Genomic DNA, 23,756 nt, shown 5'->3' with positions numbered 1-23,756 from the left:
GACTTCCCGTTCCGCTCTGGCACAGTGTGCTGGTCACCCTGGGGGAGGCCACTTGCCCTCTCTTGAGCCTCCGCCTTCTCAACCCATGGGATGACATTCCCTAGGGGCTGGTGAGCCTCGAGGCTGCAGGCCCACCCCTGGAGAGAGGGATTTCCCAGCCCTATCAGGTGGGGCTGGCCCAGGACCTGTTCACTAGCCCCCAGGCAGCTCTGCGAGGGGCTCTGGGGTGCCTTCTCAGCTCTGTCCCTTACCCCCAGAGTTAACAGCCTGGGCCGGTCAGCCCCCTGCCCCCTTTCGGCCCCAGCCTGGAACGAGGGCACAGTTGGTGAGCTCAGCTGTGACAGTGGGCCCCCAGGTTTGTTCTGCAGTTGGAAGGGGATCCCTGCATTCCTCTGGGCCCTGGCTGCGTGGCAGCTGCAGGGAGGCCCAGCCGAATGTCCAGGCAAGGCCTCGCCAGCTTCCCGTGAATCTTTGTCACCCCGTGTGCTGTGCTTTGCAGTTGTCAAAGCGCATCAGAGCCCCTCCAGTGAGCGAGCCAGGGCTGGGATTACTAAGAGCCCTTTCAACAGGTGGGAAACGGAGGCCCTCACCACATGGTGAGGTCTGGCGGAGGTGGGATCAGAGGCGGGTTTCCCCATGTCCCTGGGTCGCATGGCCCACCTTCTGAACGATGCGCTGCCACCACTGCACTGCGTCGTGTCCAGGGCTCAGCGCCGGGCCCCTCGTGTCCCTGCCCTCCCGCACCAGGCCCCCTGCACCGCCCCCGGTGCCAAGGCTGTGTGGGCAGGTGGAACAGGGAGGGGGAGGCTTTCGCTGCTGAGCTGCTTTTAACATCCCAGACGCTATTGTTTGCCTCGGTGGGTTCGGTGCCTCTCTTCGTCCCCGACAATCTGTTCTTCTGTCTTCTCACATATATATAGATCCCCCCTCCCTCAACTGTAAGCCTTCTCCCACTTTCCATCCTTCTCTCTTTCATCATGTGGGAAGGCAGGCTCTGGAAGTGGCAGATCAGAGCAGCCGCGGGGGAGGCTGTTTGGCAAGGGTGGGAAGCGCCCTAGCCCAGCAGAACTCCCACCCTTGGGCGGGCACCTCTCTGCTTGACTTTTCATGATGTCTCAACCCCCCACCCCATGCTCGGGGCCCTGGAGGTGGGTGGGGTGGGGTGATGGGCAAGACTGGGTCCCAGACCTTGGCTTTGGGCAGCTTCCTCCTGCTGCCCTGTGTTTTTCTCCAGCCCAGAGACGGCGTGGCCCTCAGACGGAGTCTGACCTCTGGGGATGGAAAGCGCAGGCTCGCCGGGCTCGCAGGCTCTGTGTGTGCGAGGTGGGCATATCCACCGGAGCCGTGACCCTGGCCTGGTCCGCAGGATCCCAGGGAGCTGCCGCTTTCTCTTTCTTTTACTCCTCACTGGAAGCTGTAAAGCCTCCCCAGAGATAGACAAGGCATGAAAAACCCCCACGTGCCCTCCCCAGCCTCAGTGGGTCTGCAGTCGTGCCCAGGCTTGCTTCATGCAAACCCTCTGCCCCTTCCCCAGCACCCCTGGCTTCTTTTCTTTGAGAGGACAGCCACCATACAGTATCACCCCTAAGAAACTGGCCTGCACCCTAGGCATTTCGCTTCCCGGATTGTCTCATGAACGATAGTCTTTATATCTGGTGTGTTGGGATAAGAGCTCACACAGGACCACACACTGCATTGGGTCCCTTACGTTTTCACCTTGGCTTTTCCCCTGTGCGGTTTGTTTGCTGAAGACATGGGGTCAGTGGAGCCGGGTCGTCGCACCCTGGGCCACAGCTCAGGAGGCTGTGCCAGTGTCTCTGGGGCAGGGGCCGCTCAGTTATACGCCGCTCCCCAGGAGAACCATGGGTGACGACCAGGCAGCTGAGGGCCATGCAGCTTGAGCACCTGGCTCGGCCACCGTCTGTCCCTGAAGTCAGCCAGAGGAAGGCAGCTGAGTTGGCTCTTCTGGCCCTGGCTCTACTTCAGTGAAGCTGTGCAGCCTTGGGCAACCCTTGTCCCCTCTCTGGACTTCTAGTGTTGCCAGCCATACAGTGGAGCTAGTAGTGCTGACCTCGGGTGCTCCTGTGGGCTCTGAGGTGCTGTGCGGGTCTTAGCAGGTGCATGGGCCGGGGGCGCGCTGAGAGTGCTGGGGGCGGCCGGAATGGCCTCTGCCTGGCCAAGCCTTTAATCACTAGGGGGGTATGTTTTGTTTTTGTTTTTCAAGGTGATTAAACCCCCTCTGATTTTTGTCGACCCTAATCGTAGTCCAGCTGGCCCAGCTGCTACCGCCACACAAGCCCCAGCTGCAAACACCCCGAGGAAGGCCCGGGCCTCGGAGAGCACAGCCAGGAGCTCCTCCTCTGAGAGTGAGGACGAGGATGTGATCCCCGCTACGCAGTGCTCCACTCCTGGTGAGCACAGGCCCGCCACGCACGGCTGGCTGTTGTGCCCGAGCCGCCAGGCTCACCTGGGAGGGGCCGCCGGCGCGCGCGTGTGCACACACACACACACACACACACACGCACACCCCATTGCAGCCCCAAGGGGAGAGGCTGCTGGCTGAGTCACACAGCACACAGTTGTTGTTCCAGAGGGGCTTGGGGCCAGGTCTCATTGTTTCATCCCGACAAGGATTTCCGGAGATAGTATTGCCGGGACTTCTCTGCCAGCTCCAAGGGGTAGGACCCACGCCAGTGGCTAGAAGCTGCTGGCAGCAGGTTTCCGCATAATCTAAGGAAGGCGTAACAACGGACCGCCTGAATGGGGAGAGGGCGGGGAGGTAGTGAGCCTCCTGGTCCTGCTCACCCGTAAAGAGGTCTGGGTAATCCCTAACCAGACATCGTAGGCCGGGATTCCATCTGTCAATGGGAGACCGACCCTCTCTGGGGTTTCTTTGACTTCTGAGAATCTGTGATACTCCCAGTGCCATCAGAAAAATGGCTAATGTTGTTGTTATGACACTCTGTAAGGATAATAATAAGACCTGGTTTTGGTAGGCTCATTAAATTACAGAATAGCACAGAAGGAAAGATGTCACTGTAATCCCCGTCTGGAATAATTACTGACGTTTTGGAACTGTTAACTTCCCAGACACTGCAGCTGTGTCTGTGTTTTTAGTGAGGCCGTATTGGGCACGTTGCTCTGTAATTTTTACCTGACGGACGGTGACATGATGTATTTACCATGTGATTCCTGCTGGCCCCGGAGCTGTCCTTTGGGTGGCCTTAGCATAGTGTATGTGGGCAGTGCCGAGCCAGAGGAAGCTAAGGGCTTTGCGTGGGGGCTGTGGGGATATCACGAACACAGCGCTACAGCGAACACACGTAACAGCCTTTGCAAGCGACCGTGATATTCTTACGAAGACTCTTCTAAATGCACAGTGAGTCCCATTTGGTGACAGTGCCCCCCACCATTGCCCAGGTAGTGGCGTGGCCAGCTGAGGGGCAGCGTCATCGGACTGAAGTGTGGGGAGGGGCCAGGGAGAAATCCTGGGGTCACTGCCACAGCAGTCCTGTGATTCCCTTGAGCTCGTGACACGGAGCTAGTGACAGCTCCTGGCTGCGAGGCTCAGGGAGGGCTGCCTTTTTTAATTTATTTTTGTGAGAGAGAGCATGAGCCGGGGAATGAGGGACAGAGGAAGAAGCAGACTCCCCACCAAGCAGGGAGCCCTGGGGTCATGTCCTGAGCTGAAGGCAGAGGCTTCACCGACTGAGCCCCCCAGGCACCCTCTTAAAAAGGCTTCTGCTGCAAATGCCGTGAGCACTGGGCCTCGTCCCCAGGAAGGGCTGATAATGGGGGATTGCTCCTTGTGTGCCCTGACTTGCACCCGGTCCCGCTCCGTTTCAGCCAGCAGACCCAACGCGACCGTGCTCTCGGCGCACGCAAGGCCAGCCGTCCGAGCCAGCGCTGTCGGGGCCAGTGGCAGTGAGGCGTCCGGTCGGGCGTCAGAAGGCAAGAAACAGGAGGCACCCGTCGCTCAGGTACCTGGCAGGCGAGGGGGGGGGAGGCCGTGCGGGCCTGCAGGGGCGAGGGGGCCCCCCCGTTCTGCCCTCACACACACAAGCTGCTGGGTGGGACTGCCGTTGCTCTCCTCCACCGCCCCCAGAAGGAGCTGCCCCCTCGCAGCCAGCGCCTTCCCTGGCTGGGCTGCAGCCCCGACCGGGCTCCCGGATGCCTCTGAGCGGTGAGGAACAGCAGCCTGGGAGCGTGGCCCTGGCAGAGCCAGGTGTGGCCCCGCGCACCCTCGGCAGCCGGTCCGGTGTGGTTGTGCCTGTGGCTTGTGTTCTCTTTCCCTCCCGGTCTGGAAACGCTGTGAACAAACCTTGCCCTTTCTTAGTGTGGATAACGGTGACTTCCTGGCCTTCGCCGTTCGCGGCGTGTGTCTGTTGGTGTCTTTGCCTAAATCTGCAGCCTGAGCAGGGTAGCGTTAGCGGCTCGTGGTGCAAACGACAGAGCCGAGCGCTGCCCCTTGACAAGACCGCTGAGGCCTGTCCGGGATTAGGCAGGCCTAGACCCCGGTTCTCCTCACTCCTCACCCAGCTCCTGGGCCATGTGGGTTAGTTTTCCCGTCCCATTGCACCCCGCCCCTCTCTTCTAAGAGGGCAGGAGGGAGCTGGGCACCCCTAGCCCAGAGGGGCTCATCGCGAGCTACGGCCCAAGAGAAGCTTCCTGGGAGCATGGGTGCTGGCTAGCTGTGCTGTGGTCGCTGCGCCCAGCAGCCCGCCTCCATTCGGCCACTCGGCCAGCAGCCGGTGCTGGGCGTCTGTCCGCGCCAGGCTCTGGAGGTGCCGCGGGAGGACAGCAGGGAGAGTGCCTTCCCTCACGGGCCGTGGAACAAGCAAGCCAAAGAGTGAAGGACTCGTTGGTGCTTTGAAAGAAACTGAGTATAAGCCGGAGAATAAGGGGGTGAGCTGCTTCGGGAAGGATGGGCAGGAGCGGCCTCCCCAAGCAGGTGACACGGAGGTTAGAGAAGCGGCCAGGCCAGGGCGAGCCAGGGGGTACTCCATGCAGGGACACACAGGGTGGGACCCTCTGGGGAAGCACTTGGGCGGGAGAACTGGACGAAGCAGAAGGCGAGAGGGCCCGGACAGGCCGTGGTGAGGCTGCCCAGCAGCAGAGAGGCAGTGGGGGCGCCTGGAGGTTTTCGGGGAGGCCCTGCCCAGCTCCTTTCCAGCGCCGTCTCCCTGACTGGTGGCGGACGTGGGGAGCAGGAGTGGCGCCGGGGAGACTTTGAGAGGCTGTTGTAGCCGCAAGGCTAGAGACTCGTCCCAGGTGCAAGCTCAGATTGAGTTGGGGGGCCTCGGGGGGGACCCGAGCAACTTCCCTCCCCTGGCTAGAAGCTGTCTTTGGATCCTCTGAGAATGATGTAATCAGCTGATAACCCGAAGCCTGGCCCCGTTTTCTGCCCTGATGGTGGCACTTCGCCCTTGACAATCCGTCAGTCCCTTACTCCAGCCCCGTGACTCCTTGTGCAGATACAGGTCCCCTCCTACCCCAGCCAGGATCTGACCAGGGTCTAGCACAGATGGCATCCCGAGGACCTGCGAGTCTCAGGGCTGCCTGTGGCTGTCCACAGGTGACAAAGAGGAGCCCTGCTCGCCTCCCGCTGACCCAGGCTGCCCTGAAGGTCCTTGCCCAGAAAGCCAGTGAGGCCCAGCCCCCTGCTGCCAGGACCCCGTCTTCCAGTGGGGTGAGCTGGGGAGCCTGGTGGTGGTGGTGGAGCCAGGCCCCACCCTGGAGGGGATAGTGAGTGAGGATGGCAGAGCAGAGAAGGGAGGGCCCAGGCAGGGGCCCAGGTCCCAGCGCCAGCACTTAGCCGCCCTGTGACTGGAGCATGCACGTGTCTCTGACCCACACCCCCAGCCTGTGCTGCCCGGCCGAGCGTTTGTGGGAGGGCCAAGTGAGGCCCGGGTGTGAAGCAGCAAGCAGGCGCCCAGCCCTGAGGTAACTGGGGTGTTCGGTAGGCACCAAGTCCAAGTTTATTTCCCTTCATTTTTTTCTTCTATTCTCTCTCTCTCTTTCTTTTTAACGAAATTAGGTTGACGGTGCTCTGGGAACACTCCCTGCGATGAGTCCCCAGAGCGCCCCCGTGCAGGCCAAGGGGACCAACAAGCTCAGAAAGCCTGTGGTTCCTGCAGTCCAGCGGGCCACGGACACTCCTGCCGGACACGCCAAAGCTAAGGCCTCTGACACCTCCAATGACAGTGCCGACGGCAGCGGCAGCTCTTCAGGGAGTGAGGAGGTTGCTGACGGGCCCCGGATGGCTCCCTCGGCCCACAGGCCAGGTGAGGGTCCCAGGAGAAGGCTAGGTGGGCCCAGAGCGGGGCCGGGGCTGCCTGGTGGAGCACGAGGCTCTGGCCTGGGCCTAGTCATCCCGTGCTGGGCCTCAGTTTCCCCACCTGTACAATCCCATGAGGAGGTTGATCCGAATGATACCAAAGACCTCCTAGCTCTGCTGTTTGACCACTGCTGGCTTTTTACTGTCAGGCTCCCATAACTGACCCCCCAGAATCCCAGGGTCGTGCTTCCCGCACAGAAAAGCTGGGAAGTACAAGTCAGGCCTCAGGAATTAGAACGGAAGGTTTTGGCATTCAGGTGTCTTGCTTAAAAGGCTGCGAACGGCCATTGATCTTGGAGGGAGTCATAGGAGCGGGTAAAACCTTGGGCAGGAGGGCGAGGGTCCAGCGGAAGGCTCAGGCCATCCCAGGGCCTCCCGACAGCTGGCCTGTGCTCCCCAGTAGGTCCGGCACCCTCCACGACGGAGACCTTGGTGGAGGAGACGACAGCAGAGTCCAGCGAGGACGAGGCGGTGGCTCCCTCTCAGGTAACCGCGAGGGAGGGGACTGGCCCCTCAGGGGCCTTGGGGCGGGCACTCGAGGCCACCTGCTGCAGTGTTAGGCCGAGGCCATCCCCCGCGGCAGGGCCCTGTCTCTCCCCCCGAGGTTCTGTTTCAGCATAAAGCCATACGTAGTGGACTCCTAGAGCCTGTAGAGAAGGCTCGCCTTGACTTTAGATGAGTCCCAGAAAAAAAGACATTTTGTAACAGATGAGATTTCTTTAAGGTTATCTTCTGTACATGGCAGGCGCTAGTGATTTTCCATTCGTGTTCGTACTAAGAGACTGTCTTCTTAGATGTGCCTGATGAGAATTTCTATCATTTAACATAGTGCAGGAGGTACATCAAAAGGGCTGACGTGCTCCCCGCCTTGCCCAGCAGGGTTGGCCCCGTCTTAGGGGCTCCTGGGACGGCTTCCTCACAGCAGGCCCAGCACTCAAGGGTGGGGCAGGGTTCCAGCCTCATTCACACTGGGTTTCTTCAGTCTCTCCTCTCAGGTTATGTGACCCCTGGGCCGACTCTGGCCAATTCCCAGGCTTCAAAGGCCACTCCTAGACCAGACCACAACCCCTCGGCCTGCTCTACTTCCGCCACCACAGATGCCCCCGACGGCAAGCAGGAACTGGAGCCCCGACATGTAGCAGGCACCGTGTCCCCTAAAACAAGTGAGTCAAGGGCCACAGGAGACACGGTGGGACATGGAGGGACAAGGCAGTGGGCCCCTTCTTTCTCTCCCTTTCTCTCCCTCAGGCACAGTCCTAACCAGTATGGTGCCCCACGCCCACGTGTCTGGCTCTTAGGATCTGGGACAGCCGGGAAGTCGGGTTATCCAGCTCTGTGGGATGCTGGTGTGCCTAGTAGGGCAGCCTCTGCCTCAGAGCAGCCTTGGCTCTCCTCTGACTATGCCCGTTGACTTTGCTTTCTAACAAACGGACTCATGGTATGGGGGGTAGGAACTCAGGGCAGCTCAGCCAGAAGGCAGGAACCACTTTTGGAGAAGTCTCTAGCACATGGCAGAGACCCCCGGTGATGGACTGACTTGTTGTAAAGCCTCAGAAAGGACCCTGGCCACGCTGGGCCTCTGTGTCTGAACAACATAGAGCAGGGTAGAGCCATCCAGTGAGTGTCCAGGCGTGGCACACACAGAAAACTGTCACGTGGTGTTTGGAGGGTGGACTGGAATTGCTGAGATCACCCAGCCCGGGGCATCAGCCAGCCAGCGCTGACTTTGCCGGCGCTGAGGGACAGGTGTCTCTGTTGGGCCCGTCTGGGACAGCTTTGGGCGTTCGACAGCTTTGGCGTTCTAGGCTGTTTGTAGGCAAGAGCAGAGAAGTGGGCTGCGCAGAGGGAGGCTGCTAGTGCAAACTGCCCTCCTCAGCGTCCCTCTCCAAGCAACCCCTGCCCTTGCCAAGAAGCACCAAGGGACTGAATTGGGCCTTGGTCCTGCTGGGAACACCCCCCGCTCCGCCGGCCGTCTGCGCCTCCCCTAGCCCACCCCAGCCCCGGAGCCAGAGCTGCTTGAGCCCCCACCCGAGGCGCACTGCCTGCTGCACGCAACAGCCCCCAGCCCCATGACGGGGAGCAGGGCCGAGCCACTGGGCGCCTTCAGAGCCAGCGCGTAGGCACTCTTGTGTCTGTGAGGCCCAGAATGAGTGGAAACCTGCTGAGTCACCTGGGAAGTTAGGGGCAGCATCGGGACAGTGCTGATGTCCCCCCGCACCCCCCATACCTCGTCCTTGGCTTCAGCTGCAGCTCGCCGGTGCTGGGTCAGCAGAAGAGTCATTGCTCACTTTCTTCCCCAGTGTTCTCTGTGAGAGGCGGGTGCGACAGGGAGACATTTTAGAGGGGGCTGTGGACGGTTTTTTTCACACGTGTAGTCAGCACACAATTATCAAAGGAGAGCAGAGGCGTGGAAAATTCTAAACAAAGGCTGCAGAAGTCACTCTGGCAGGCAGCAGACCTGCTTAGTCAGCCGCCACGTGCATATACACCATGCCCGTCACCCCCTAGGCTGCCTTGTCCCCTGACCAGCTTTTATCATAGTCTGTGACTTAGAATAGAGGCCTCACTATTCACCTAAGCCCTTATTTTAACAAATGGAGAGACTGAGGCTGTGAGAGGAGCACGGTCCCACAGCACGCTGTTGGTAGGCGAACCTGGAATTCAAGTCCCTTGCCTCCCAGCTCTGGACTTCTGACTGGACAACACCGTCTCCCTCCTGTCTGACCTTCGTTTTGTTGATGGAGTTCACGCCTCTTCCTTAAGATTCTGGAGTCCTTTTTCATCTCCAACCTGACTTGAGATTTTAGTGCAAGGAGACGAAAGAGCTAAGTTAAAGGAAAAAGCTAAGTTAGAAGCTGCTAGAAAGCTGAGGCAGGAGACCAGATGGGGCAGAGTGACTAATGGGCCACCCTTTCCCTGTCTGTACCATTGTCAGAGGAGGTTAGCTGTGTCCCTAGACCCCCCTTGGCTTTTACATGGTGAGCCTGTTTCTCTCCCCAATGCATGACCCCATGTGCTCTCTCCACAGGCAGAAGAGAGGCTAATCCCACACCTCAGAAGCCCCGGAAGGCCAAGAAGGAGGCCGGGAGCCCCCAGGCCTCCATGCTGGCACTGCAGAACGACATCAGCCGGCGCCTCCTGAGCGAGCCCTGGCCCCTGAACGAGGCACAGGTCCAGGCCTCCGTGGTGAAGGTCCTGACGGAGCTGCTGCAGGAGAGGAAGAAGGCCGCAGATGCCACCAAGGAGAGCGGCAGGAAGGGCCAGCTGGGCCGCAAGCGGAAGCTGTCGGGGGACCAGACGGCTGCCAGAGCCCCCAAGAGCAAGAAGAAGAAGCAGCTGGTGGCCGGGGGAGGCGGGGAGGGTGGTGGCTCGCCAGAAAAGGCCCTCAGGACTCCCAAGGCCAAAGCCAAGAGAGACGGAGCAAGTGGTGACATCAAGGAGAAGAAGGAGAAAGAGTCTCCTGGCTCCCAAGGGGCCAAGGAAAAGCCTGAAGGGGAGCCAGGGACACTGAAGGTTGAGGGCGGAGACCAAGGCAACCCAAAGAGCAAGAAGGAGAAGAAGAAATCCGACAAGAGTAAGTGGCCGGCCGGCCACAGCCTGGAGCAGGCTTCTGGGCGCAGGCCGAGAGCCCCGGTCAGCACACCGTGGGCACAGAAGGGAAAGACCGCGAGCTGGTTTGTCTGGGGCGGGGGCATGGTGGTGGCAGAGCCAGAGCTGTGTCCCGGAGCTCCTGGGCTGACCTGCTGGGGACATGGGGACATGGGGTTGCAGGGTGTGGCCTACACACAGGCCACTGGAGCTCGCCCACGGCAGGCAGCCAGTTTCACGCGCACTTCAGCCTCCCGCTTTTGCGGCCCGGGCCCCTAGATGGCAGGTTCCCCTCAGAGCTCACGGTAGCTGGCCCTTCTTGAGCTCTGCACTAGACACCGCAGGCCCTGAGCCTCCTTTCATCCAGCCCTGTCTGTACCTTAGGCGATAGTCCTGTTTACAGGTAGAATGTAACTTTGTAAAATACATGTGTGTAAGTTTTAAACGGAGTTAAAAATAGTAGTAGTCCAGGTCGCCCGTGGATGGGGCAGAAATCATGAGGCAAGCCCCATGGGCTCTCAGGCCAGGACAGGTGGTCACAGAGGCCTGGGGCCTGTGTTTTGATGGCTCCCCACAGAGTGGAGAGAACTGGGGACCTGGCATTGGGAGGAGTGGTTCTAGGATCCCTTGAGACCAGCCCTGTCTCTTGACATTAACACCAATCCCACCATGCTTCTGTTACTAAGGGGGTTTACGTTCTTTCCTTAGAGAAAAAAGACAAAGAAAAAAAGGAAAAGAAGAAGAAAGTAAAAAAGGCCTCAACCAAAGACCCTGACTCACCATTCCAGAAGAAAAAAAAGAAAAAGGTAGCATGAGTTCCTGAGGGGTCTCCAGCCAGAAGAACCCAGACGCAGTCCCCAGGGTGAATGTGATGAGCTCCGTCCTGTGTGTGTCAGCGTCCTGGTGGGGTGGGCCAGACCCGGTCCCTGCCCCCTATCCATTCTCAGGGTCCAGGGCTTGGGGGCTTTGAACTGTGACACACTGGAGAAGATGGGTGGAAGGCGGGTACCACCTGCGGGAGGGACATGGTCTGTGTGTGTAGAAGCCATGGGAGTGACCCCGTGTTTATCTGTGAGGTGGAAGGATGTTCTTGGGATGGGTGAAGAAAGGAGAGCCCCGAGGTGGGGGGCAGGGAGGCCAGCCGGGCAGGCTGAGGTGAGAGGAGACATTCCCTGGGATGTGTGTACCCCAGCTGGCGGGGTGTCCCCGGCACAGAAACACACCCCTCCGCTTTTTGGCTTCCAAAGGCCGATCACCGGAATAGGGGGGCCTCCACACCTTACGTGGTGCAGTTCTCACGTGGCCAGCGGGGCCTCAGCTGTGTTCAGAAAAGCTGAGCATCTGTTGGCTTCCGTGTCCTGGGCTCCTTCCTGGACAAACGGGGCCCCATCCCTGCCCTTGGGGATCCCTTTATACCCAATATCTGTTCTGGGCGGGCTGCGAGTCGTCAGTAGAGAACCGTCACATCGCTCCTGGGTGTGGGGGGCGGGCAGCATGGGGGGCAGAGCTGCTTCGGGTATAAGAGCCTCTCGTACTTCTCTCCTCACAGAAGAAGACAGCAGAGCAGACTGTCTGAGGGGCACACGGCGACAGGTATGGTGCCTGGCCCGGGGATCCCCGCTGAACCTCCCCTCTCTGGTGAGGGTGGGAGGGTAACCAGCATCCGGCCTGGCAGGGGGCCAGGCGGGGGGCCAGGCAGCGGGAAGGAGCGGGGGCTGAAGAAAGTGGTTCAAGGTCAGTGGGGCCAGTGAGGCGATGCCAGAAGTCAGAGCTGCAGAGTTAGAAGGATCCAGAACAGTGATGGCAGTGACCAACACTGCACTCCCTGGGTGCGGGTACTGGAACCATGCCTCTTTGTAGAGGAGGATGAGGCTCGAGGTCAAGTACAGCTCGGTCTCTCCCCACCACTGTCTGCTTTCTCTTCCTTGTGATTCTGTATTTGAGGGCGTTCCTCGTGGGGACGAAGATGGTTTCCGCAGGATAAGCCATCCTGATGGAGCTGTGCTGTCCGGGTGTTGGTGTAGGGGCTGATGGGGCCCCAGCAGCCACCAGCTTCCTGGAGTTGGGGGGCACAGAGCCTGCCTGGCTGGCGGCAAGGATCGAGTGAAGTGGAGCGCTGAGACGCTCAGCCCCGTTCCTGGGACCCGTCCGTGTGGACGTGCCCGCGGTGGCCCGTGCTCCTCCCCTGCGTCGGGACAGCACGTTTTGATTTTCTTCTCTTCTCTTTGGAGGAAAGGGTTGGGAAGTCTTATGTCTGGATGTGTTTCCTTCACCCAGGGATTTCTTAGCCAAGTGGTGACCAGCCCCATGCCTCTGCCCTCTGCCCGCCATGGGTTGGAATTGAACCTTTAACTTCCCTCCCTCCACAGAAGAAGCCAGCCAGCCGCAGTGCCCGTGCTGGCCGAGCTAGTGAGCCCTGCAGAGAGGCTGGTCCGAGGAGGAGGAGGAAAAGCATCCGGCTCCAGTGACTTGCACTCACCGACTCCGCGTCTGACTTCTGTCCTGACACAGAATGCTTCGTAGAGATGTGTACAGTAAATATATATTTTTTTAAGTGACTTGCCCCTCCCCCTTCAAACCCTACGTGCCCAGAGGCCTCAGGACTTTCCACCTCTTGGCCCTGCAGACCTAGCAAGGCCCAGCCTGCAGCTCCTTCCACATCTCTGGTCTCTGGCTGATGCTGAGGCTTTGTCCTCTGTCAGTTTTTCCCTGTTCTGATTGTGGTTTTTTGTAACAACTTCGGAAAATAAAAGGCTTGAAGGAAAGGTGCAAGTTCCCAGCACATCCGGGACAAGCATTTTGCAGTTGACTTATTCTGGGAGGGGAGAGTCTGGCTAACACCTGGATGTGAACAGACCACCTTTCAGCATTTGTTCTTGACCACACATCAAGGCTCTGGGACGCTGTGGTGAGTGGAACGGACAGGTTGCCAGAGAACGAGACTCTGCGAAGGTGCCACAGGTGCTGAGTCAGCGTGGGGAAGGCTTCCTGGAGGAGATGGTATCTCCGCTCGGGGGGACCTCGTGCGTCGTCGCAGGTGGTTTGTTAGGGACGGCCAGGGAAATATCCAGAGGCAGGAAATGGAAGAGGGGTGGTGGGGGATGACTTTCCGAGCCACCGTTTGAAGTTAGGGTGTGAGCTGGACTCAGGCCCTGTTGAGGAACCTGGTAGAGAATAGGTACCGCGGGCAGAGTGGGAGGGGGAAAACCAGTTAGGATGGAGGCGCCTCGTGGCCGGGTAGTGTAGGTTCTCGGACGATGAAGGCAACAAATGTATGAACTCCAGAGATAAATCAGGGTGACGTATCTCCAGGACGCAGTGAGGGCAGCAGCGCCGTTGCCCAGAGCAGCGTGAACGCTAGAGGACGTGGCGCTTTCTCGCCAAGGCCTTGAGCCTTCTGCCAGTGAGAGTAAGAGGCCAGGTGGAAAAGGAGCGCGCTGGGCTGGGGGTCTTGGAGACTCGGGTTGGCATCCGGCTGCACCCTGCACTCAGGGCCCTGCCCCATATTAGCTTCTCTCCCCTCCTGAGTGTGTTGGTCTGGAACGGGTACGGTCTACGTAGGGCCTTCCTGGTAGTGCCCCCTTCTTGGTAGTCCCGACGCTGGGGCCTTGTGCCCCTGCCGCCTGTCCTCACACGCCCGCTGTTCTTAGTATAGAAATAAGAATGGGGATCTGGGAAAGTGGAAGTTGAATCAAGAGGAACTTACACTGAGGTTCTTGCCCATAGTTGTTTATTTCTTTTGGGAAGCAGAGTATGCCTCTGCGTTACCATGGGAACCAAGCATGGCTGTGTCCAAAGAGTGCCTCCCCACAGCTGAGCCGGGCCCCACGGGCATCTGGGGTTGGGCTCCCTGGGCTGTGCCCTCCCACCCAGACTGCTGGATTCAAGGTCTCGGTCACCTCCTTGGGGTCCATGAGCCAGATCCCAGCAACAGTCAGGAGCCAGATGTGTTCTATTACTACCTTTTATTCTCACAGAGCAGCGGCCCTGAGGGCCAGTGATAAGCTTGGCTGCACAGAGGGGAGGGGGTTTGGCAGAAAGTGAGGGCGTTGTGGAGAGGCTGGTCCTGGGTGGGTGCTGCTGGAGAGGGGAGCTAAATAGGCTAGAAAGGCAAGGCCCAAAGGGCAGGAACAGCTAACATGTTGGGGGTGGGGAGCACTGTCCCCTCTCCCTGCACCTTCCATCTCATCTGTGGGCCTGGATCTTGGGGCTCCATGTTGGAGGCTGAAATGGGGATCAGCCGAGCTCCTGGGCTTCCTCCTTGGGCCATTCGTTCCTCAGATGGATGGGGCGTGGGGCAGCAGGGCCCTCCTGCGTCGTTAAATCTGCGCTGCTCTGACGTGACTTGGGTCTAAGGATGATGGAGAGCCAGGTGCCAGGGTGTCGTGGAAGGAGGCGCAGAGTGGGAGACAGTGGGGGAGCAGTGTGAAAGGGAAGGAGATGGGGGGCTAGGGTTGGGGGTAGAGGGGAGCAAGGAGGCAGTGGCCATGCGGGGCGGGCTGCGTGCTGGCATCTGCATCTGCTCTTCTCAAATGCCCGCTATGGAGAAGAGAAGCAGCAGGTTAGGGTTGGGGTCATCTGTTGTCCCTGCCCCTTCCCAGCATCCTGGGATCTCAGAGCAGTTGAGGACTCTCCACTCCCACAGCCCCCAGTTGTGGTCCTTGGGTGTGAAGTGGATGTCCCGGGGACGTTGGAGGACGGCCCAGGGTCACGCTACGCCGGCCCTCTGTCCGTGAGGGATCCGGCCCCTCGGGGGATAAGCTGCTGGGGCCCGATGACCCCTGCAGGGGCCCTTACCTTGGCCCAGGTCCGGCTTGGTCATGCCCAGCCCGGATGACAGGTCTTCCAGGTCCAGCGGCTCTGCAAGGGAGCAGCAAAGCCATGCGTCACTTGGCAGTCCAGCCGCCCACACCCACGGGCAAGGGGCCGGGGTCATTCTGGCCGCCAGCCTCGTGCCCGCGGGAGCAGGATGCTTGTTGGATGGCAGCGACAAGGCGTGCTCGGGGCAGGCCGAGGGAGGGAGTGCTGTGCGAGACGGGAGGGCCTGTAGGAGCCCTGGCTGTCCCGCGGGTGGTGCCCAGCTGCGTGAGCATCACAGAGGAAGGACGAAGGACAGGTGAGTGAGGAAGTGAGTGGATGTAAGGAGAGAAAGGACCGCGGGACAAACTGACGAGTGCACAGGTAGTTGGAGGACGTGCATGGACAAGGGCGGCTGAGTGGCTGCCCCCACGGAGCCGAGTGGCTCGGCCCCATGTGTGCCGGGAGGGCCTTCGCAGTCCTGCTCCTTCGGCGCTCCCTGGCCGCATAGGCAGTGCTTACCACTGCAGTTGTGGTGCCCGCGGCTCCTGGTGTGAGGGACCTCGGTGCCGTTGGGGAAGACGCACCAGCAGTAGCCGGTGCTCCCAAAGCACTGCAGCGGCTTATAGTCGCCGTTCTCGTCGCACTGGGGCCTGAACGTGCCAGGGTGGACGGCGGGGACGCGGCTGACCTCCTCCTGGCACTTGGTCAGTACTGAAGCGACAGGCATGGTGAAGACAGTGAGTGAGCAGACCCTGGGCCGGAAGCTCCGCAGAACCAGAGATCTGCATACGACGGCTGGGGCCTGATGCCTTCGGCCCCGTGGCTGTGCTCACTATCCCTGCCACAGATGGGGAAACTTAAGGCCTGGACCAGCAAGCTGTGAGATCGAAGAGGAAGTGCGTGGCCACACTAACTTCTCCCAGAGCTTGATGGTTTCTTCTGACACTCCGTGCCTATTAAAGTGTGGAATTGTGCCTGTGATTCTTATTTCTAGGGAAAAGCAATGGGCATCTTGGGAAGTCTGAGCCTCTGTTACTGGAATTATCCAAGTACAAATGGGGCTTCGAGCATGTTGTAGAGGGATTCAGACAACAGCTGGGAGTTGGTCACGATGGCGTCGCAGGTGGCTTTTACAAATCTACGTTTAGAAAACCGGAGGCCTCGGGTGGGGTGGGCCGTTGATCTTCCATGTCCCAAACCGAAGCCCAGAGGGAAGACCGCTGCCCGAGCTGCACGACGGATGAGCGCCAGGATGAAGACAGGGCGCTCTGAGGCTCTCAGGCTGAAAATCCTAGCGTACATGTCCCCAAGACGGAAGAACCCCAAGGCCCTCTCGTCTGGCACGTACTGGCTGTGTGAGCTCGAGGGGCCCTTTGCAGCTGGGGTCGTGAGCCTGCCCGGCCCCCTCACTAGAACCTGCGCAGGGTTGCGTGGAGAAGGTCACTGTGATGACCCATGGGATGTGTTGGGCCGTTTTGCTCCAGGCCCACGTGTGCAGTGCGTCCCTCCGCGAGGGAGGGCAGCCTGTAAAGGGAGTCTGAGGAGGAGCCGCCAAGCCCAGAAGGAACAGGCAGGAGAGACAGGAGTGAGAGTCGAGAGAGACTGGGAGAGTCCCAGTGCTGGGATCTGGGAGGGCTCTAGGTCCTAACTTCTTGCAGCTCCCAGAGAGCCCCGAGGGAGCTTCCAGAAGCCCTGGCATCCCAAGGCTCCCCATACCTTTTAGTGGAACCTCGGGCTTATCCTCCAGGGAGTTCTTGCTCATTTCAAACAGGAGCCACTGATACATCCAGTTCTCGAAGACCTAACGGGGTAGAGGCAAGCGGTCAGGCTCCACAGCGCCCTCCGACCCTGTCTAACTTCGCCCCTGGGCATGGACGTGGAGGGTCCGACGGACCCAAAACCCCAGAGTCCAGCGGCAGCCAGGTTCCCTCTTAGAGACCTGTAGGGTCTGGTCGAGGCGGTTCCTCCACTCCGAGCCGCCTTCACGTCTGCGGCTCTGTTGGCGCTGGCGCCCTGCATCTCGCTTCCCAAGCCCGGCTTCCCAGCCCACCCCTTACACTCCTCCCAGCCCTGTGCGAGGTGTCAGAGGAGAGGGAGCGCGCGGGAAAGCTGCTGACCTTCCAATCCAGGGTCTCCATGGTTCTCTTAAGGTGTTTCAGGTTCTCTGGGAAGCTCCCCTTCAGCTTCGGGTACACCTTCAGGGGGTCAGCCTCCTGTGGGGGAGCAAGGCAGGAAGGAAGGTCTAAAAAGAGCTCTCTGGCAGGCAAGGTGGAATGTGCCACCCGCGCTCCCCTGGATCTCTGCTGTAATGGAGCCAAGGACGGGGGAGGCAGCGAGGGCCTTCCAGCTGCACGGCTGTAGGGTCCCAGGGCTGGGAGCTCTGCGACCCAGGTTCCAGGCCCGGTTCTACCCGTAACCCCCAGTCTTCTACTTGCAGACTCCTACTCATCCTCCAGGTCTCCCCTCCTCACCACCCCCTCCCCTCTCCCCACTCAGTTGGGTCCCCTGCTGCTTTCCTCTGCATGTCCCTTATCCCCTGGTCCCTTGTCTATCTCCCCTGTTAGCCTGGGACCCCCGTGGGGTTGGAAGCAGAGTCTGATTGCTTCCCAGTGGGAGCCCAGAGCCGTGCACGGTGCCGGCTGCAGAGTAGACCTGCAGCAGAAACTTGGGGAGGAAAAATGGGCATCTTGAGCAAGTCACTTCTGGGCTTTGGGCCTCAGATGCTCCACCTCAGACACTCAAAAAAGCGGATGGCAGGGCTAGACTACATCAGACAGTTAAGGGGCACACCGGCATTCTCTGGCTAATCCGGTGCAGGCCTTGGCGCACAGTGTCGCAGGAACCCTGGGTGGGCAGGCAGGGCCACTGTGGGGTCCCACTCACCAGAAGCATGTGCATCACGTGGTCCTGTGTCATGTTGCCATACTTGGTGGCGTTCTTAACGGGCTGTGGAAGGAAAGAAACGGGGGTTACCAGTACCCACAGAGGAGGGGCCCTGGGACAGAGCCAGCAGCTCCGGGTCTGGGTAAGAGTTCGGGCCTCCAGGTGCTCCACAGGAACAGGCCTGCCTCTGCCCCCTCGGAGTAGGAGCCCAAGGGGAGCTCAGGCACATCACTTTACTGGGCCAACGTCCTCAGTGGTCACAGCTGCATAAGCCTCCCTGCCCAGGGCTTTGTGGGCAGCGGACTGTTTTATGACAGAAACGTCACCCTATAGGACATCAGGGGCTTTGAGAAGGGAGGGGGCCGTGAGATGCTCTGGGAAACCTGAAGCATTTTGTAAACGTCCCAGGGATGGCCCCAAGAGGCTCGCTCCTCCCCCAGCCCGGGAACCCTCTTCTTCCTAAGGTAGGCCCTCTCCTCCCCCCGGAGCTCCCCCACCCTCCCCAGCTGGGCTTCTCCTGGCTCAGCTGCCCTCCCCTGGCCCTCGGCCCCTGCCCTCCATCCAGGCCCCCCCCCCCCCGTCCCACGCCCTGGGGTTGTCCTTACCCCCTGGAGCAGGCCTGACATGGGCAGCGCCTGCATCAGCATGGGAGTGGCGACCCTCATCTTGTTCAAAGGCTTGGAAGCTGTGGGAACAGGAGGTACAGTATGAGGGTGGCCCCAGTGCCCACGGAAGAGAGTACGCAGATTGGGGACCAAGATCTCAAACCCAGCGAGGAGGGGCTGGAATTCCAGACCCAAGGGAGAAGACAGGGGGCCCAGCTGGGTGCAGGAATAGGGTCTCGAGGGAAGGATGGTGGGCGGGGGACGTCAGGAGGGAGGTGGGGCACGCACGCTTGGGAAGCTTCATGCGCAGGTTCTCCAGCTGCAGGTTCTGTGAGGTGACCGTGAGCTTGTCCAGCCGGCCCTGCTGCTGGTACAGGAAGTAGGCAGTGGTGGCCTGGCCGGCCAAGAGCAGAGCCACCAGGACAGAAAAGCCTGTGTACAGAGCTCCTCGGCTGCACTTGCTGTTGGGGGGAAGGAGATAGGTCAGAGGAGGGGCCACAGAGGCGGCTGCCCCAAGGACTGACTGAAAGCGGGGATATGCCCCCCATTTCCGTCAGCCCCTCCCCCACCTCAGCTACCCCTTACAAACACACAGCACAGACAGCAAGTGCCTGTGGACACACAGCTCGAGACCTCCCCCCGCCCCACAGTTCCAACCACTGCTGCTCCTACAGCCCCCCTAAGCAGGAGTCATCCTGCTTTAGTCCTCCTAAATCCACCGCTGCTCCTGGACCTGGGATGAGTGGGGAGGAGCCAGGGACAAGTGCCTCGTCCTTTCTGGGCCTCGGTCCCACCTGTGCAACAAGGGCTTGACATGGAGGGTCTCCCCAGTTCTTTCTGCCGGGGGGTCTCCCGAGGATCTCACAGCCCCCTCCCCTTACCCTCAAAGGGAAGGGGGTTTTCACCCCCCTACCTACCCAATCCCTTCAGTGAAATCAGAGAAAAGGGAAGGAAGTGGGCCCTGGACGGCAGTGCGTGTGGCCCACCTGAAAACGAGAAGTGAGGCCTTGACATTTCAGGAGCAGGCTGGGGGCAGTGGACAATGTCAGACGAGCAGAGTCAGGCACCACCCCCTCTGGGGACACATCCTCAATCCACACTCTGTGTCTTTGAGCAAGTCTCTGCCATTCTCTGGGCCTGTCACGTGGGTGCCTCTCACCTCAGCAATTCTAGGATTTGGTGGTTTTCTTCTCTGAGGTAAGATCTGACTGTGACTAACTACAGGGGTATTTCAGATGGTACTATTCACCTGGGGGATTTCAGTAGGAGTGTGGTGCCTGAGCCTGTGTGACTGGGAGAATGTCTCACATTCTTTAAATGAGTTGACTGCACAGGGAGGGGTGGTCAGACCTCAGACAGTCCTTGGAGCTGTTGGCCTTGGATACAGTTTTGGAAGCACATGAACATGTCACAGCTTAGGGAATATAAGGATCCTGTCCCAGGACCCTGAGAGTTCCTGGCCTGTTTTCTACCACCTCACCCCAGGGGTGGGACTACCAGAACCCCACTGGACACTGTCAGCATGAGACTGCACCCTGCTTACTCCAGGAACCAAACCACAGTTTAGGAAACTCCAGGAGACCCTTCTGCCTAGTAACTCATGACATCACATATATAGCTCATTCTCATTGGCTCTCTGCTTGCCAATCCTCTACATGTTCTGGGCCAAGGTCCAGCCCAAAAGATTGTTGTTCTGTTAGGAGAAAGCAAAAATCCTGTGTGGGGAAAAGGAGGAGACCAGACAGGAGGGGAAAACAAGTACCACTTCTTGGCCTTCTCCAGGAACAGGGGTGGCCCGGCTTCTGTGAACGTCCAACCCAGCCTGGGTCATGCCTGGGTTCAAGCTCTCCAGCTCGTTATCTACACGCTCACCCCTTCTGCAACCCCACACCCAACCTCGTCCCAGCTCTACCTTCCACTATACCCTCTCTGAACCTCAGTTTCTCATAAAGCCCAGGAATCTACAGAGTCATAGTGGAGATGAGACCTGGAGTGGAATCCTGGCTCTGCCACCCCCTTAGTTCAGGGAGCAGCGGCAAGTCAACCCCCTCTGAGTAACTTGAGGTAGGAACAGCTACTCAAAGGGTTGTTAAATAAAATAAGATCACGAGAGTAAAGCTCTTGGCCCCACACCTAGGTACACAGCACTGAGTACTGTTCTCAGGGGATAATAGCTAACTTTAGCGTCTGGCTTCCTTCCTCTTTCTGCCTCTTGAATGCAGGTCCCCTGGTTCTGGATGACTGCCAAATCTTGCCACCACTCTCTTCATTTCCTCCTTTCCACCGCCTCCTTCTTGAATAAATAATAATAATAATAATTGGCTGAAGTCAGGAGCCAACCAGAACTAGCAGGAAGCATGATACAAATGTTGTGAGGCAGAAGTGTTCACAAAGGGGTCTGAGGAACAGGCTCAAGGCTGGAATGGACTGGGCACACAGGGCCAGGGTCAGTTTTAGAAGCAGTCAGTGAACTAAATGGAGAGCCAGGCAAGGATTTGAGGAGGGGGCACCCTCTCTGTACCCTGAACTCGTGCGAGGTCTGCAATTCACGGGGTGACCCTCCCTCCCCTCTCTGCAAACCCTGCCTCTAGAAGGGGGCCAGCGGTAGAGTGAGTTCACACTTTGAAATCAGGCTAGTCCTGGATTCAAATTCTGACTCCAATACTCACTAGCTATGATAACTTCGGTAAGCTGCTAACTAACAAAGCCTCAATTTTCTCTTATGGGGATAATAAAAGTGCCGGACTTAAAGGGTTACTGTGAGAGTTAGGGTTGGGTCTAGCACATAACTAATCATAGAATTACTAACCCTGGCTGAGGACTGGTGACAGGTAGTCAGTGAAAGGGAACTATTATCATGACTAGTGTCATCATTGTTTTTATTATTACTGAGACCCAGAGAGAAGTAGCAATTTGTCCAAGTCACATGTGACGGCAGCAGAACCTGGACCAGAATCTAGCCCTCACAGGAGAGTCAGCCCTCCTAGGCCTGGGATTCCTTGGAATTTTCACTGGAATGTTCTAATGGTCTCTATCTGGTCACACCTGTCCCCCAGAATGCAGTTCCTCATGACATCTCTGAGTGTCTCTCCCAAACTCCTTTCTGCCTGGCAACAGCTGACATCATAGCTCTGAGTCCCCATAATTTGCAAATTACTTTTTTTTCAAAGATTTTTAAGTCTTCTCTACGTCCAACATGGGGCTCAAACCCACAACCCTGAGATCAAGAGTCCCATGCTCTACTGACTGAGCCAGCCAATCACCCCAATTTACAAATTACTTTTTGAAGACTGGGGAGAGAAGGGCCATGGGGTAGCTGCATTCTAACTTTCTTTCTTTCTTTCTTTTCTTTCTTTCTTTCTTTCTTTCTTTCTTTCTTTCTTTCTTTCTTCCTTCCTTCCTTCCTTTCTTTCTTTCTTTCTTTCTTTCTTTCTTTCTTTCTTTCTTTCTTTCGTTCTTTTTTTCAGGACAACACCTGGATGAGACAATCCTGGGGCTGGGAAAGGGGTCCCAGGGTTCTCTGGATGGCTGCACTGGCCCCTTGCAGCAAGGGAGAGGGACAGAGGCAGGGCATGACCCACGTCAATCTTCAGTCCCTTCTAAAAATTTAGCTAGAGCCCCTGTTTGCCTTTTTCTGACTCCTCCCGTCATCTCTCAATCCCTCCCGCAATGGCGGACGTGTCCATCCACTCTACAAACACCTGCGACCACACTCCCCGGTACAAACGCATACACCTATCCATGGGGATGAGAGAGAAACTCCACTGTGAAGAGCAGCTGCTACCAACCTCTCTGAGAAACTCTGCTTCTCCATCTAGGATCCATAACATTTTCCAAATCCAGTCCAAGCTTTCTAACCCAGGATTCGCGGTCCAGCTTCAGGGGGTCTGTGAAGTCCCTGATAGAGTGTGAACGTCTAGGGGGAGAATCCAGGGCTCTCTTGTGATTTTGAGAACAGAAGTGTATCATGCAAAGAAATTTAAAACTCCTGCCATAGAGAAGCTCCCTCATTTTACTGGCGGGAGAAGCCCAGAGCAGGCCAGAGACTTGCTCAAAATCCCCCAGGGTCAGGGCCTGAATCCATCTGTCTTGTGACTCCCTGTCCAGTGCTCCTCCCGCGGCACCCAGGCACCTCTGTGTGGTCCAGGATTTGTGTGTTCCCTCTGCAGCTCACACATACCTCTCTGGGGCACCAGGGCGCTGGCCCAGCATGGGCAGCTGCTCATGGCTGGAGATAAGGTCGCGCTGGTCTTCCATGGTTCTGGCCTCTGGTCTTCCCCACACTTTCTGCTGCTGCTGCTGCTGCTGCTGCCGCCACCGCCGCCGCCTGGGTGTCTGGGACCCTGCACCCTGGTTTACCTCTGAAGTTGGAGCTGAGGAGGAATCTGATTTGTCCACCGGAGGCCCCTCCGCCCACCTGGTAAAAGTGGAAGTGAAAATCACAAAGCTGGAAATACCCCCACTTGGGCAAAGCTGCCTTTAACAGGGCAGGATGGGGAGGCGGGGGCTCCCCAAACAGGTAGAAAGGCCGGCATACTTTCATTGGCTGCTCAGGGCCCTCATCACTTGTTTCCGGGCAGACCTTTGGATTCATAAGGCACTTTGGATATTTCAAGAAACAGGCAAACATTCACTCCCTAGATAGGAAATCACTTTGAAACAGAAAATATCTTTGTCTCCCCTGCTCCCCCACTGATGAGTGGGTGCAGAAGGTGGGGGGGGGTGATGGGCTCAGTGTTCCCCATGGCTCCCTTCTAACTTGACCCTTTTATGAACCTGAGTCCAGAGTTCTAAGGGTCTGGTACTAACATTTGCTGCCACTTACTAAGCTTTCCTTTGTGCCAGGCGCCATGCTAATTGTTTTACATGCTTTGTTTCATTGAATCTTTAAAGTGACCCTTTGAGTACTGTTTTATTTTATTATGTCCATTTATAGGTAGGGACACTGAGGCTTTGAGAGGCTATGAGCTTGCTCGGGATCATGCATCCCAGAAGTGGGGACTCCATGGTTTTAAACACTCTGCTTTTGGGCATGCTGATGTCCAAACCATGTGGTTCAAATTCAGGACAGTGGGGGCCTCTGTGGAGGGCCTGGTAAGGGTACCCAAGGGAGATTTAACTATGTTGGCAAGGTTTTATTTCTCACTATCTTGTGGCTTACCTACCATATTTGTTTTATCAATCTTTATGTCTTTTGTGTATTTCAAAATTTACATTAATTTTTTTTTCGTAATTTTAGTAATTTTTAATTTAAAAACTTTGTGGTCTGGGCACCTAGGTGGCTCAGTCGGTTGGGCATCTGCCTTCAGGTAGTGATCCCAGGGTCCTGGGACTGAGTCCTACATCGGGCTCCCTGCTCCAAGGGGAGTCTGCTTCTCCCTCTGCCTCTGCCTCTCTCTCACTCTCATGAATGAATAAATAAAATCTTAAAAAAAATAAATAAAAACTTTGTGGTTTGAAGATTCAATGAGTCTTAGATGTCAAGAATCAAGGGAAATAGTATACGTATTTTGAGGGGAGGGAAAAAAGCAGACACGCCCTTC

General features: G+C 57.9%; 2 protein-coding genes across 9 annotated transcripts in view; one reads left to right on the top strand and one right to left on the bottom strand.

Moving 5' to 3' along the window:
* Nucleotides 1–12,722, top strand: part of TCOF1 (treacle ribosome biogenesis factor 1) — a 37,937-nt gene extending 25,215 nt beyond the window's left edge. For 3 of the 8 annotated variants that reach the window (XM_019798479.2, XM_019798477.2, XM_019798475.2), the window contains 10 exons: nt 2,225–2,411; nt 3,847–3,980; nt 5,576–5,689; nt 6,038–6,284; nt 6,738–6,823; nt 7,320–7,500; nt 9,366–9,911; nt 10,634–10,731; nt 11,475–11,518; nt 12,295–12,722. In XM_019798479.2, coding sequence (XP_019654038.2) covers nt 2,225–2,411; nt 3,847–3,980; nt 5,576–5,689; nt 6,038–6,284; nt 6,738–6,823; nt 7,320–7,500; nt 9,366–9,911; nt 10,634–10,731; nt 11,475–11,501 — 1,620 coding nt within the window. In that variant the 3' untranslated portion in view covers nt 11,502–11,518; nt 12,295–12,722. Of the gene's footprint in view, nt 1–2,224; nt 2,412–3,846; nt 3,981–5,575; nt 5,690–6,037; nt 6,285–6,737; nt 6,824–7,319; nt 7,501–9,365; nt 9,912–10,633; nt 10,732–11,474; nt 11,519–12,202 lie in introns of those variants that run through there. The other 5 variants (XM_011223537.3, XM_019798476.2, XM_011223539.3 and 2 more) reach the window with 5 other exon arrangements.
* Nucleotides 12,723–13,871: 1,149 nt separating this feature from the next.
* Nucleotides 13,872–22,674, bottom strand: CD74 (CD74 molecule). Its single transcript, XM_011223535.3, has 9 exons — nt 22,394–22,674; nt 18,502–18,674; nt 18,214–18,293; nt 17,609–17,671; nt 16,843–16,938; nt 16,442–16,526; nt 15,245–15,436; nt 14,723–14,785; nt 13,872–14,464 (listed from the first exon to the last, which is right to left on the bottom strand). The coding sequence occupies exons 1-9, from the start codon at nt 22,468–22,470 to the stop codon at nt 14,454–14,456; spliced, it is 840 nt and encodes a 279-aa protein (XP_011221837.1). The 5' UTR covers nt 22,471–22,674; the 3' UTR covers nt 13,872–14,453.
* Between the last annotated feature and the right edge of the window lie 1,082 nt (nt 22,675–23,756).

This window comes from Ailuropoda melanoleuca, chromosome 3 (genome assembly GCF_002007445.2).
Source record: "Ailuropoda melanoleuca isolate Jingjing chromosome 3, ASM200744v2, whole genome shotgun sequence".
Classification (NCBI taxonomy): domain Eukaryota; kingdom Metazoa; phylum Chordata; class Mammalia; order Carnivora; family Ursidae; genus Ailuropoda; species Ailuropoda melanoleuca.
Note: the sequence above shows the minus strand (reverse complement) of the source record. Positions and strands in the feature narration are given on the sequence as shown.

Excerpts from the sequence above, each read along its gene's own strand:
- CD74 (XM_011223535.3), bottom strand. The coding sequence starts at position 22,470 with ATGGAAGACCAGCGCGACCTTATCTCCAGCCATGAGCAGCTGCCCATG. Across the intron at positions 18,675-22,393 it reads CGCCCTGGTGCCCCAGAGAG|CAAGTGCAGCCGAGGAGCTC; the intron begins GTATGTGTGAGC and ends TCCCCCCAACAG. Across the intron at positions 18,294-18,501 it reads GCGCATGAAGCTTCCCAAGC|CTTCCAAGCCTTTGAACAAG; the intron begins GTGCGTGCCCCA and ends CTGTTCCCACAG.